The following is a 14,983-nucleotide window of genomic DNA, read 5'->3' as shown; positions in this document are numbered from 1 at the left end:
TATTGGCTTGTTCAATTCAGCTTTTAAAGATGGGAACAAGTAAAAAGAATTATCGAAGCACATAACATATGATCTTCACCCTAAATCATTGTTTTTTATTTTACCTTGCTTGAGTTCCAAATAAAAGACATTTTATATATTTTATATTAATTTTTTTCCTAGCCTTTCTCTTCATTTTTAACAAGCTGTTAAGATCTCCCTGGTCAGGTTTAGATCTAGTGCAAAACGTAGAGAGAGAGATTCTAGAGTAGAGTCTGTAGGATATTTAACTATGCCTCGCCACACAAACGTACTCCTATCTTGTTCTGCCGGTTTTTGTGTGAGACAATGGTATCTAAAGCCTAGACTAATACATACTAGACATCATACTGGGCTCACAGTCTAGCAGAATGTTTACTGTGAGAACTTTTCATCACCGCAAGGTGATGTTGTATTTATTTTTTCTACTCGTTATATGTATTATGATTTATGTTTTTATATCTTTGGGAGCACAAAAAAACATGTTGCCTGCTGGTAAGTTAGCTTTATTTATAATGGCTGGATTATGTTCTTTAATTTTGGGCTGCTGTTTAATGCTTTTTAATCTTTCTTCAAACTTTAATTGTCTGATAGTCCTAGTCAGGAATTTTCTTATGTAATGGATATCAAGTCCCAAGATCTAGATCAAAGATGTCACATAATTTAGAAACATTTTGCAAGCACAAAACTGAAGAATAAGATTGATTTGTTTAAATTAGCCAGTTATAACATGTCAGATCTACAGTATGATTTTTTTGTTATGAATTATTTGTCTGTTTGTTTATTTGCATCAAGATTTTTTGTAGCTATTTTAGAATGATAACTTTTCCATAGAACGTGTGTGTGTTTGTGTGTGTGTGTGGGTGTGTGGGTGTGTTTGTGTGTGTGTGTGTGTGTGTGTGTGTGTGTGCTCTTGTTTTTGTGATATATCAGGACACAACTCTGTATAATGACATGGGTATGACACAGGTATTACAAGGAGAGGGTGACTTATCAGGACACAACCCCATGTCCCCATTTTTTAAAACATGTATAAATCATACAGAATGAGTGTTTTTTTTTTTTTTTGATAAAGTAAAAATGCACAAAGTTTCCTATAAGGGTTAGGGTTAGGTGTAGGGCCATAGAATATACAGTTTGTACAGAATAAAAACCATTACGCCTATGGGGTGTCCCCACTTTTGACAAAAACAAATGTGTGTGTGTGTATATATATATATATTTATATATATATATATATATATATATATATATATATATATATATATATATATATATATATATATATATATATATATATATATGATAATGTATCATACAATATAGTACAATGCCACCAATGCATGTGTGATTTCATTACGTAAGCCATTCAAATGCATCTGCATTTCCACATTTTGGCTTTGTATAGTTTTACTTCCTCAAGGACCTGCAAAAACAAATATCAACAAAGATATCGAGAAGAGTGAATCATTTCTAGACGAAGAGCCTCCTGATGTACAGGAGATCCAGGTAAGATTGTTTTAGATTAGAAACAAGATCATTTATTTCACAATCCCTTGATTTTAATACTTTTTTTATTCCCTTGACTGTCCTTAGAAAAATATTGCTGATGACCAACAGCCAATCAAAACATATAAGGTGTGTATAAGATTAAATTTATTAAATGCATTGTGATTTAAAAAGAGAGAGAAAAGAGAATCCTTAATATTCTTGCAATATTCTTTATAAAATACGTTACCTTTACATTTAAAGAGAATTTAAAGAAGAAATGGAAAGATTTCTTTAAAGAAATACAAAAAATAATATATATATATATTTATTTATTTATTTATTTATTTATTTAAATATTGTATTAATAATATATTAAAATAATATAAATGAACTGAAATGCTGAAATGGAACAATTTATTATTTATTTAATTTTAAAGGGGTCATACGACGTTGCTAAAAAAGAACATTATTTTGTGTATTTGGTGTAATGCAATGTGTTTAAGGTTAAAAAACACATTCTTTTCCAAATACTGAACATTAATGTTGCATTGTTGCATTATTGATTTTTACAAACTCATCGCTCTAAAAAGCTAGGTGTACGCTGATTGACCAGCTATCCAGTGTGTCGTGATTGGCTGAATACCTCAAGCGTGTGATGGAAATGTTATGTCCCTTTACATACCATGATGCCGTCTCCCGGCACGATGAGACAAAACCAATAAAACCCACTACAAACGAGGCATTTGCTGCATCCAGTGCCAACATGTCTTATACTGTGTTTTTACACGTTGTGTTGCATATCGTGCTGTGTAAACATAAAACCATGTCTGCATTTGTGATCGGAGAAATGTCAAACAACAAGCGCCACTCTGCACTGCTCAAAACTCACTTGTGAATCATGAGTGGCAAATTCTTTAAATATAAAACTTACCTATAGGCTGTGAGTCAGAAGCACCAGACTGTCCTTGCAAATTTGGAACTGCCTCACTTTATAGAACAGCCTTTGAGCACAGACCCATTGTAGACTAGTTTGCAGGTTCAGGAAACAGTCCTCCATAAAATGTGTCACACACTGCGAGCTCGAGTGAGGAACAGCCAGCGGGTTAGAGAACGGTGCGGCCGGCGGAATTCAAAGAAAGACACAGGACAACCCACTTAATTTATGGTGAAAGCCAATCCGGCGATCCACAAAGTGTATTTAATTTTTTTTCATCAGCAACCAGCACGGATCAGTTCTAGCCATAATGAAGCGAATATGGTCCCCTTTTGGAAGGCCAAACCAAGTAGTTTCGCTTTCACAATGAAATAAAGCATCTCCACAACATGGTGGCAACAACCATACTACAGCGAGAATAAAAGTTACACCTTCTTTCATTGTATGAACATTTGGGTGGTGTTATGCAAATCATCCCACATCGAGACGTAGTCACGTAGAGGTAGTCAGTCGCATGGACGAATCTTAAAGGAACACCCTTAGAGTTAACAATTGAGTTTTACTGTTTTCAAATCCATTCAGCTGATCTCCGGGTCTGGTGGTAGCACTTTTAGCTTTAGGCACTTTGCTGCCGTTATATGGGTGCAGCAGGCGCAGTGATATTACGCAGGACCTGAAAATAGTCATGTGTAGCTGCAGCAATAGCAGAGTTGCTGGGGACTATTTTCAGGAGCTGCGTAATATCACTGCGCCTGCTGCCACCAAGGTAGGGCAGCAAAGTTCCTTGATTATTACTCCAGGATGAGAGTATAGTTCCTAGCCATATCGGCATAGAAAATCACAACTTTTCATTTTCCATCGTTCTTAATACACGATGTAAATGCAGAAGAGTCAAGTTTTAAATAGGAAAAATATAAAAAAATCTTTGGTCATTTTTGATTGAGATGCTAACAGTCAATCAGATTCAATGATCTATGCTAAAATAAAAGTGCTACCGCCAGACAGGAGATCGGCTGAATGGGGTCGAAAACTCAACTTTAGGGGAGTTGGAAAATTAGCCTATTTAAAAAAATGCTGTGCTCCTTTAACTTTTATAAAGAATATCGGTAGCACTTTATTTTACAGTCCTGTTCCTCATGTACATACTATGTTCTTATTATAGTAATTACAATAACTATGTAATAACTAGGTACTAACTCTGAACCTATCCCTAAACCTAACCCTACCCCATGTAGTTCAGAATCAGAATCAGAAAGAGCTTTATTGCAAAGTATGCTTACGCATACAAGGAATTTTTTTCAGTGACATAAGCTTCCAGTACACAGAGACAACAACACAAAGACAAAAAATAAAAATAAAATTGGTTTTACTGTATTTACAGAGATTTACAAATTGGCAAATAAATAAGTGTATAAACAATTGTGCTATAAATGATAATGGAATAGAATTGAGTGAGATGCAGGAATGTGCAGTCCGAACAGTTCTCTGTAGTGTTCTAATGTCTGATTTTGTTGCTGAACCAAACCAGACAGTTATTGAGGTACACAGTACAGACTCAATGACGGCTGAGTAGAACTGTTTCAGCAGCTCCTGTGGCAGGTTTAACTTCCTCAGGAAGTAAACTGGTCTTCCAACTTTTTAGCGTAGGTCTTTATAGCCGCTCTAATCTCTTTGTTCAGTGTGTTCCTGGCCTGATTGTACAAGACCCTGTCCCCATTTCTGTAGGCATCCTCTTTGGCCTGACGAAGATGTCTGAGTTTTACTGTAAACCATGGCTTATCATTGTTGAATGTTAAATAAGTCCTGGTAGGAATGCATATATCCTCTCAGAAACTAATTAAGAATGTTACGGTCTCTGTGAGTTCGTCCAGATCAGTGGTAGCAGCTTCAAAAACACTCCAATCAGTGAGGTCAAAACAAGATTGTAAATCCTGCTCTGTTTCGCTGGTCCATCTCTTCACAGTCTTTACTACAGGTTTAGCAGATTTAAGTTTTTGCTTGTAGGACGGTATGAGATGAACCAGACAGTGATCAGAACGTCCCAAAGCTGCTCGTGGAACAGAGTGATATGCATCCTTTATTGTGGTGTAACAGTGATCCAATATATTACTGTCTCTGGTGGGACATGTAACATGCTGTCTGTATTTTGGCAGTTCACGGGAGAGATTGGCTTTATTAAAATCCCCAAGAATGATTAAAACAGAGTCCGGGTGTTGTTGTTCTGTATCTGTGATCTGATCAGTGAGTTTCTGTAAAGCTGAGCTCACATGCGCTTGAGGAGGGATGTAAACACTAACCAGAATGAACGAGTGAAACTCCCGCGGCGAATAGAACGGCTTGCAGTTGACAAACTGCATTTCTAGATCAGGACAGCACATCTTCTTTAACACAGTTACATCTGTACACCACCGTTCATTGATGTAAAAGCATGTCCCGCCGCTGCGCGATTTCCTCGTTGATTCTGATTCGCGATCCGCTCTAAACAGCTGAAAGCCCAGCAGATGGAGCGCGCTGTCCGGTATGGCGTCATTCAGCCAGGTTTCTGTGAAATACAGAGCAGCAGAGTGAGAAAAATCCTTATTTGTCCAAGAGATCAGAAGGAGTTTGTCTGTTTTGTTGGGTAGAGAGCGGAGATTTGCGCCATCTTGATCTAGTTACCTTGTATTACCAGAACTTTCTTAGATAAATACACTGTAAGTACACTATAAGTACATGTTAGTACACATACTGTAAAATTAAGTGCAACTAGAATATCTCCTTGGATTTGAGACTTTAGTCTTTGCAACTTTACATATGTTGTTTACGCACAAAGAACTTCACGCGTCATATGACCCCTTTGATATACTTTATTTTTAAACCTAAATTTAATTCAAATGTATTGAATCACAAAAAAAAAATAGTTGTTAATTTAATCAATATATGAACCCTCCCAATTTCTGTTAAATCAAAAAAAAAAAAAAAAAAAAAACTATTATAGCAAATATACTGGAGAGAATATCTAACTTTTTCGATAGAAAATGTCTAGAAAATTAATTTTAAAAAGCAAAATATCTTTTTCATTTATGCAAATACATTCCAGTTGCAACCATTGTATTCTATCATGGCTTTAAGTCAACCTAGAGCATTTTTATTTCCTCCTCAGGGACGAGTGAACATGCACGTTTTTGATGACTGCTGCGGTGGATCTCTTGATCAACTTAAGAATAACCTGCTCTATCCGCTATTTCCCAATGTTAGTTCTTTACATATATAGTTGTGTACTATTATAAATTATAGTCACATGTGTAATATAATATCATGGGTTTATCTTAAGGTGCGTACTACAGTAAGCAGGCTTGCTGTGTCCCCTCAATGGATCAATTACGGTCTGAGAATCTTTGGCTACCTCCATCCTGAAGTAACTGGTGGGTCCAGCATGAAAATAAATCAGTTTTATTATATAATTGAATTCAACTAAACATTTGTAGAGGCAGTAAACAAATGCACTGATATTGTTCTGCCTATAGATGAATATATTTTTGCTGTTTCCTCTGATGATAACTCAGAGTTCTGGCTCAGTTTAAATGAAAGTCCAGAAAACCTTCACCGCCTTGTCTATGTTGGTGAGGTAATGTCTATTCTGAATGGAATGTGTTTGTTAGAGATTCAAGTTGATCCGTTTATAATGGAAGTAAACATACCACACATGAATGCAAGTTTAAATGATGCAATTTATGTCAATTCATAAAAATACAAATAAAAAAAATTATTCTGTATTTATTTACCCACCCTCGTGTCATTCCAGACCCACATCTTGTTTAAAGTTGGTAAAAAGTTGTTCAATGATCCCACTTCAACCTGTCCTCCAACCAATATGCTTGTATAGGTTGTTTGTCCAAATCCCTGAAATACGACCCATCAGAGCGTATACTACAATTGCGCCCCTATTGGCAAAAGGTCGTTTTCATATTAATGTTTTGTACTATTTTATTTGCACTCTGATTTGCGTTTTGTGTAGCTCAGTTGGTAGATTATTGCGTTATACCTTGATATGTAATCATGCTATCATGGGTTTGATTCCAGGGAACAGATGTGCACAAAAATGTATATGCTCGATAAATCATAATTTAGCATGATTTCTGTGAGGGTTAGGTTGAGGGGAGGGGTTAGGTGTGGTCATTCGAACGAACAAGCCACCTACAGTAGTAAAATATGTAGGAAATACTGTGAGATCGGTGTAAAACGCCCACACATTGCATTTAAATAAACGTGCGTTTTGATTAGTAATGACGTAATGCGTCATTTCATGAAGACAGACGCAACGCGATACTGTCATTATTTTTTTATAACTTTAAAACGTAAATATAGGTCGTAATAAATGCTTGCACAAATGACCTATATGGTCGTTTTTTGTTGGAGGACAGGCTCTCCCACTTAATTTTAAATGTAGGTACAGTATATAATCTAGAATTATATATAGACATTAAATGTGACTTAAATGTTTAAATACTCTTTGATATTTTGTTAAAGGAAAAATGTAATCTATTTGATTATGATTGTGGCATGTTTCTGTTCTGAATCAGACAGGAAATGAATGGACTGCTCCAGGCGAGTATTGGAAATTTGCATCCCAGATATCCAAACATGTCTTGTATGAATATTTTTTTATGAATTTATTTTTATTTATTTTTTTGGAAGCATACTCGAAAAAAGAAAAACTGTCTCATGCCATAATATAGGGTCTCTCTCTTTCTTAGGTTGGTGAAAGACATGAAATATTTTTTTGAAATCCTTTTCAAACAGAACAGAGGAATGGATCATCTGGAAATAGCTGTATGTACTACAGTATATGTGTACATATTAGACAATTTAGCTTGAACAATTAATCAAAAGTTTATATTTTATTAATATCAGATTTCCCCCCCCTTTCTGCAGTGGAGTTTGAACCGTGACAATGGCTCTTTTTCTGTGATAACCTCTGAGTTTCTGTCGTTATATGAAGGTATGATTGTCCCAAAATGACAAAATTATTTTTATTACGTTTTGCAAGATGTTGCTGAAGTGATGTTATTAAGACTTGTAAGGCATAACATCTTTAAGGTGTTATATGTATAGTTGCAACAGAAAGGATTCAGTCTTAAAGCTGCAGTCGGTAACTTTTGACGTTCTAGCGGTTAATAAACAGAACTGCTTGCGTCTTGCGGAAGAACATCGTAGCCGGAACTACTTCTCTCTGTTTATGTCTATGAATATAAAATATAAAGAATATAAACACTTATTATAGGTGGACCCTAGTGATTCAGGACAAGCTAAAAACACGGTTTTGAAAATGGATTCATGGTGTACTCACTTATTATATACATTTTTCTACATTTTGAACACAAACAAAGTTACGGACTGCAGCTCTGATTGGTTGTTTTTTACCGGGAGCGGTGCGTAACTGCAAATGGCAATAGGACCACTGGGAGGAGTCAGAGGAGCTTGATTTTTTCACAGATTATCTGTCTCACATTCTACTGTCAGGACATAATCACAGGTTTAACAAATATGTTTTACAAAAGTTACCAACTGCAGCTTTAACAAGGATAAGATCTTGTCTGTGTTGATATATTTCATAGAGGTGTATCAATATTGAATTTTATGACTTTAACATGAGATAACATGTAGACTTGCTTCTTTTGTCAGATGAATCTTCTCTACAAATGGGAGATATTGATCACATACCCCAAACAAAAGCGAGTTATGATAGGCTCCTTCAGCCGATTCCCATGTCACCCCATCCTGCAGGAGACATGATCAGAGAAGACCCACGGGATCACATCTATAAATGTCAGCATTATCAACATTTTCAAAGGAAATTTTAAGAATACTCTTGCCATATCTCTTTTTGAGACAGACCGAGCATGTTCTCTCTGTTTAAACAGACAAAATGCTAGATGAGTCCAACCTGAAAGATTTGTTTCCCAAATGCCATTACAGTCCAAGTTACATACTCAGAGAACAAATTGGACGATATGAGGGTGTATATTTGGTGAGTTTATCGATTTTAAACTTCTGTGAAGTCTAAGCTATGATACTGACAAACAACTTCTGTTTTGATTACAACTACTGATTTCTGCTGATTGTTTGGCCCCGATAATAACTATGTCTGCAAAATAGATGTTGAAGGATTCTAGAGAACAAACGCAGCCTCCAGAAGGTGAAATATACTGTAAAAAATTACTAAAATTACAGAAATGCCCAAGAGAGTGTTAGCATTACCATGCTAACATTACAGCTTATGCTAGCATGCTAATGTTAACCATTGCTACCTGGCAAAAGAAATCTTTTTTTTTTTTTTTTTACAGTCTGAATTCAATGTAAGTATTTAAAGGCTGGGAAACACAAAATAAAACAAAGACAACACATACATTTTACAAGAATCACCAATAAACAACTTTACAGTGCGTATTTATTTTATTAAGTAAAATAATGAATATATTTTTCTTCTTCGGTTTCTTGTTCTTGTAGGTTAAGTTTTCTTCAGTGTACCCAAATGACTACACAAGACAAACCAATGCAAACAATGATGAGATGTGCTTCTACAAACAAGATCCATCATTTCAAGCAGAGTATGAAGCATGCAGTATTCTAATCATCATTAATCATGTTTTACCAGTATTTCCTGTTTGCAACTAATGCTACTTGTGCATGCATGTATTGTACACATGTTTTTAGTAAAGGACTTGCTTCTTATCTGAATGAGGTTGAAGATCCTGATGTAAAAACGATCAATACAGGTAAAACTCTTATTCTACAATTAATCTTAGAAATAAAGAAATTTTACAAATTTAAATGTAAAATGTTATTTCACAGCTTGAAGCAATAGGAAAAATAAAATCCTAGGTTTGTTGTGAACGATTCTGTTCCTAAAATAATTTTTTGGGTTAATGTCACTTAAGGCCTCAAGGCTGTTAATTGTCAAATGGCTATTTAACCATTGTTTTAGGCCATTGCAGGTAATACTGTTTTGTAAAAACTGTTCACATGAATATTAATAAATATAAATTTTAATTAATGAATACTTTTCATTTGAAATTTTGAATGAGATGAGACGTTATACCGAGGTCCTGACTCTCTCTGGTCATTAAAAATCCCAGGATGTCTTTCGAAAAAGAGTAAAGTTGTGACCTCGGCATCCTGGCCTCTGACCATCATGGCCTCCTAACAATCCCCATATCTGTTAATTGGCTTCATCACTCTGTCTCCTCTCCACCTGTAAGCTGGTGTGTGGTGGGCGTTCTGGTGCACTGTGGCTGCCGTCACATCATCCAGGTGGATGTTGTACACTGGTGGTGGATGAGGAGATACCCCCTGACAATGTAAAGCACAATGTGATTATTTGAGATGGATTGAGTCCATATCATTTACATTACCCTACAATACAGTGAAAAAAATGGTTCTTGATATGAAGAAAGTTCTTTGCTAATATCTCGCTTCAAAAATACTTTAATTTTACATTTGTATACTATATGTATATGCTAAATATAGTGCAAAAATAAGACTCAAGAAATTCAGTGCATTAACATATTTTACAAAATCCAAAATAGGTGAAGGTCCTTTCTGGCAGCGCGTCTTTGATGTGAAACCCCTCAATGTGGCTTCAAAGCAAACTGCCGTTGTGTCAGATTCCTGCAGAACAACTGGAAACATTGTGATGTCCCAAAGTCATGCCATGCCCATCGTTAGAGCCTTTTTAAAAGCACTGCATTCAAGAGAAGAGACACGGTAATCTTGTCCAGTGCCTACCTCTCACTTAAAATTGCTTGTCAATTATTAAACAAATATATAGGGAAGAAGTTAGGCATTGAAAAAACTTCAGCCTCAAAGGGTTTGGAGAAATCTTTCGATATTCTATCAAGAATTTAACTTTTCTTTGTTTAGCAAATAATAAATATTCAGAATGGTAAACCTTTTACTGGTTAGTTTATGAGTTTCTCTAGAGATGATTTTCCAACATTAATTTATATCAAAATTTTAAATGTAAAATCACCTAAATGCCTTAATTTGATATGACACATCTTACCCTTAAAGTGGGGCAAGTTGTGTCAATTTTTTTAATCTTATTTGTTTTGTTGGCTTTGTTCCGTTAAAACATGGCAATACAGAAGAAGGCATGGTGTGCACACGTACTTTTGAGATTATAGCTTTTGGTGTCTTTTTCTTCACAGTGGATACTCCCTGCTGCATGTGGTGAATATTGTAAGGCGTGAGGACCATGACGTGGGCAGCCGTTATCTGGTGGAACTTGAACTTGTGGGCCCACAGGGTCAGAAAGTTCTTGTTTCGCGTTATGTTTATGCACCATCTGAGGATTCAAGGAAGCCAACAGTTCTCTGCAGTCCAGAAGCATTCAGCTGGAACCCATCTGCTGCTGTTCATATTATTGTGGCAGGTGAAAAAAAATCAATATCTGTCTTTTAACTGTGATGCATTCAAGTCTTGTTGTAATTACTAAAATTACAAAATGACAACTCCGAGATTTGACTAGGAACTACTTATGTCTTTAGACTCAAAACAAAATTAACTACCAAATACATGGCTTTAACAAAATGAATCACATTCAGGCTATAGCAAAATAGACAGATATCCAAGTAACTGGATAGGCGGTTACACATTTTAAGATATTAATATGTTTTCATAAGTTACCAATATGCAGGGGTAAATTAAGTGCCTTTTCAAGGTAGAAATGAAGTGGAATATGTGAAATTTTGTTTCCAGAAACATTTCTCGAAACTCTTACTACTACTACTCTTACTCTTACTAACTAGCCAACAGAGGTGTGATGCAATAGAAGTTTTGGTGACATGATGGACTGTCACTTTGAAAATTTGCATTTCTAAGTCTTTTTATCACTAATTCTATTCAAAAAGTGAAATTCATTCATTACACACAGACTGATATATTTCAAATATTAATTTCTTTTAATTTGAATGAGTATAACTGACAACTATGGAAAATCCCAAATTCAGTATTTAAAATTTGAATATTGTGAAAAGGTTCAATATTGAAGACATCTGGTGCCACACTCTAATCAGTTAATTAACTCAAAACACCTACAAAGGCCTTTAAATGGTCTCTCAGTCTAGTTCTGTAGGCTACACAATCATAGGGAAGAATGCTGACTTGACAGTTGTCCAAAATATGACCATTGGCACCTTGTACAAGGAGGGCAAACCACAAAAGGTCATTGCAAAAGAGGCTGGCTGTTCACAGAGCTCATTGTCCAAGCACATTATTAGAGAGGTGAAGGGAAGGAAAAGATGTGGTAGAAAAAAAGTGTACAAGCAATAGGGATAACCGCACCCTTGGAGAGGATTGTGAAACAAAACCCATTCAAAAATGTGGGGGAGATTCACAAAGAGTGGACTGCAGCTGGAGTCAGTGCTTCAAGAACCACTATGCTCAGACGAATGCAAGACATGGGTTTCAGCTGTCGCATTCCTTGTGTCAAGCCACTCTTGAACAACAGACAGATTCAGAAGCATCTCATCTGGGCTAAAGACAAAAAGAACTGGACTGCTGAGTGGTCCAAAGTTATTGGAAATCAGGGTCCCAGAGTCTGGAGGAAGAGAGGAGAGGCACACAATTTGGGATTTTCCTTAGTTGTCGGTTATAATCATCAAAATGAAAAGAAATAAACATTTGAAATATATCAGTCTGCGTGTAATGAATTAATATAATATACACGTTTCACTTTTTGAATGGAATTAGTGAAATCAACTTTTTGATGATATTCTAATTATATGACCAGCACCTGTAAATGTCTTCATTTATCTTCCAACAGTGAAAGATCAGGCCAGATGGATCATACAGTTTATCAGGGAAATGGAAAAAGTGTACAGAGCCACTGGGGACAAAAACTTTAATGTAATAATTATAGACTACAGCAGCTCTGATATAGATATTGAGAAAAGACTCAAAAAAGCAGCATTACCAAGGTAAAACACTTTGCTTTCAACTTTCTTTGTACATATGAGTGTGTTTGTCTGTGCACAATTATATGGCTAATGACGTCAACATGCACAAATATACAGTTACAAATTTAAGAAGATGGATGGTAATTTTCAAAGATCAGGTGGCCTTCAGGCTGGAATAGATCTTGTTGAAGTAGGTAACATCATTTTAACAATAAAAGCTCTTCATGATTGAAGCTACTGTTTTGGATGAATGAATGGATACATTAAATATGTTTTCATTTTGGTTCTTCCTTCACAGGATGAGCACAGTATTTTGTTCCTGTGTGACCTGCACCTCTACTATCCTGTGAATATAATAAACAGTATACGAAAACATTGTGTCGAGGGAAAGATGGTCTATGCTCCAATTGTGATGAGACTGGATTGTGGTGCTTCCCCAAGAGCCCCAGCTGGTACTGGTCTACAATGTTGTTTAGTGTTCATCAAAGCTCATCAGATCTCATTGTTTTTTTGTTTTGTTTTTTGTTTCTTTTTAAGTGATCAGACTTACAATTTCACCATGATTGATGATGATGAAACAGGTGAAAGATCTAGACTCATAGATCTAGAAACCACAATATCCTAGAAACTTGTGCCAGAAGAGAAACTAGTATACAAAATCTACTGACAGTGATGGTGTCATTTTGAAATTTGAATGTCAATCTTTTTTTAACTTCTTTTTTGCATGCATTTGCAGACTTAATCTATAACTGCCTTCATGAGGCATGTCATGACAACAGTGAAGCTTCAGAATGACAAACTATCATCTACTATTATCATCTATTATCTTTTAACTTTTCCTGCCTTGCAGGCACTAGTACGTGGTGGTGCATATTCATGCTAATCTACACTTTATTTGAGTTAAAATATTTCTGTCATAGGGCTCTGGGAGGTTGCTGGTTATGGTCTGATGGGAATCTACAAGTCAGACATGGCCCGTATTGGAGGCATGAATACGAGAGAATTCAAAGACAAATGGGGGGGTGAAGACTGGGAGTTATTAGACAGGTAATGAAAACCCAACATCTTAGCAATAATTACAAATTTCCTGTGTTTTTTTTTTTTTTTAGAGAAAGGATAGTACTTTTGAGAAGTATCATTATGAACACATAAAAAGCTGTTTTGGGGGTGTTTATATGACCATTTTTAACAAAAATTGGGAGAGGGGACATACGCATTTTGAACAGGCAAATCATTTACACGACAATAGCATTTTAGGGGTCTGAAAATGTTTGAAAATGGGTCAAAGTGCAAGCTTTTTAAAATAATTCTGAATAAACTATGACGATGTAAAGAAACATTATGTTTCTTTACATCTTCATAGTTTATTCAGAATTATGTGAATTATGTGAATTAAGTGAAAGTGAAAGAACTAAGTGAAATCACCAAGTCCTGGCCTGGCATGATAATGCAGCGTTTTTATAGTTTTTGCGGATCAGTGTAAACGAGGATTGTTTTGACAACGTTGTGGTCTAAATTCATAAAAGGAAAATAAAGTTTTTAGTACAATCATTGTCGTGTAAATGTGCCCATGTTACAGGGAGTTTTGAAATAACTTGAATAAATACCCGAATTACTTGTTCAAATTACTTCTATGACTACTGATAATAAAAATAATAATAATAACAGTTACCTTTAAGTGTACAATCTCTAAGTTTCTATGAAGTAATTCTTTGTTAATCTCTTATTTTTCTCTTTTAGAGTCTTAGGAAATGGGTTAGAGGTGGAACGACTACACCTCAGGAATTTTTTTCACCATTTTCATTCCAAACGTGGAATGTGGGAAAACAGTCATCAAAGCTAATCAAATGTTAAATGCTAAATCAAATGTTTTTCTTTAATATAAGTGAAGGTATACCTTGTGTGTGTATGTTTTTTTTTTTTCAAACCAGAGTACAAACCTTGCCTCAACAGTCAGTCATACAACTCAATCAAACAGACATGCTACCAACACTATACTTAGGGTGTAAATAAAGGCCAGAGGTTAGCATTTGATCCAGAGTTGTGTAGACAATCAGCCCTGTGACTCATATGTTTTGAAATCTAGAACTGGTTGCAGGGTGGAGTTTCACCGGTTTAGTGCATGTGTGTGTGGGGGGGGGTAGGGGTTGGTGGGCATGGGGGGGGGGGGGTTCATTAGCACTGATGGCAGCCTTTACTAACAGAATTATTTTTGGCCTTTCAATGAAGTTGTTGGACTTAAAGTCATATAAATGTAAGCCTAATACTAATAATATACACACATCTGAAGGTTATTTTGTTTCCCTTGTTAGCAATCATTTTTTTCAGCTTCAACATAGTTACAGTATACTTCATTACACACAAAACTGGTTCTGCTTAGCAAATGACCTTGGCCACAGTGTTGTAACCAAGTGTTGATTTAAAAAAGAAAAGAAAAGAAAAAAGAAAAGAAAAGAAACCTACTACACTCAAAAAATGTAATAAATATGAAATAATACAATAATAAAATAACAAAAGCTTGGAGTAGATTAACTGTTTTAATGTTGTTGCTGTTGTTTTTAAGAAGTATTTTATGTGCTAACCCAGGCTCTATTGATTTGAT

General features: G+C 35.5%; 1 protein-coding gene across 1 annotated transcript; it reads left to right on the top strand.

The window, feature by feature from the left end:
* The first annotated feature begins 374 nt into the window (after window positions 1–374).
* b4galnt3a (beta-1,4-N-acetyl-galactosaminyl transferase 3a) lies at window positions 375–14,507 on the top strand. Its single transcript, XM_052573662.1, has 19 exons — window positions 375–513; window positions 1,427–1,527; window positions 5,586–5,675; window positions 5,757–5,847; window positions 5,950–6,050; window positions 7,006–7,073; window positions 7,180–7,255; window positions 7,358–7,424; window positions 8,108–8,251; window positions 8,347–8,453; window positions 8,933–9,033; window positions 9,140–9,201; window positions 10,012–10,189; window positions 10,633–10,856; window positions 12,249–12,402; window positions 12,499–12,571; window positions 12,680–12,833; window positions 13,302–13,428; window positions 14,122–14,507. Exons 1-19 carry the CDS (start codon window positions 390–392, stop codon window positions 14,222–14,224), a joined length of 2,145 nt encoding a protein of 714 aa, XP_052429622.1. The 5' UTR covers window positions 375–389; the 3' UTR covers window positions 14,225–14,507.
* Window positions 14,508–14,983: the final 476 nt, after the last annotated feature.

Source organism: Carassius gibelio, chromosome A4, assembly GCF_023724105.1.
Source record: "Carassius gibelio isolate Cgi1373 ecotype wild population from Czech Republic chromosome A4, carGib1.2-hapl.c, whole genome shotgun sequence".
Lineage (NCBI taxonomy): Eukaryota > Metazoa > Chordata > Actinopteri > Cypriniformes > Cyprinidae > Carassius > Carassius gibelio.
This window is presented reverse-complemented; position numbering and strand designations above follow the sequence as displayed.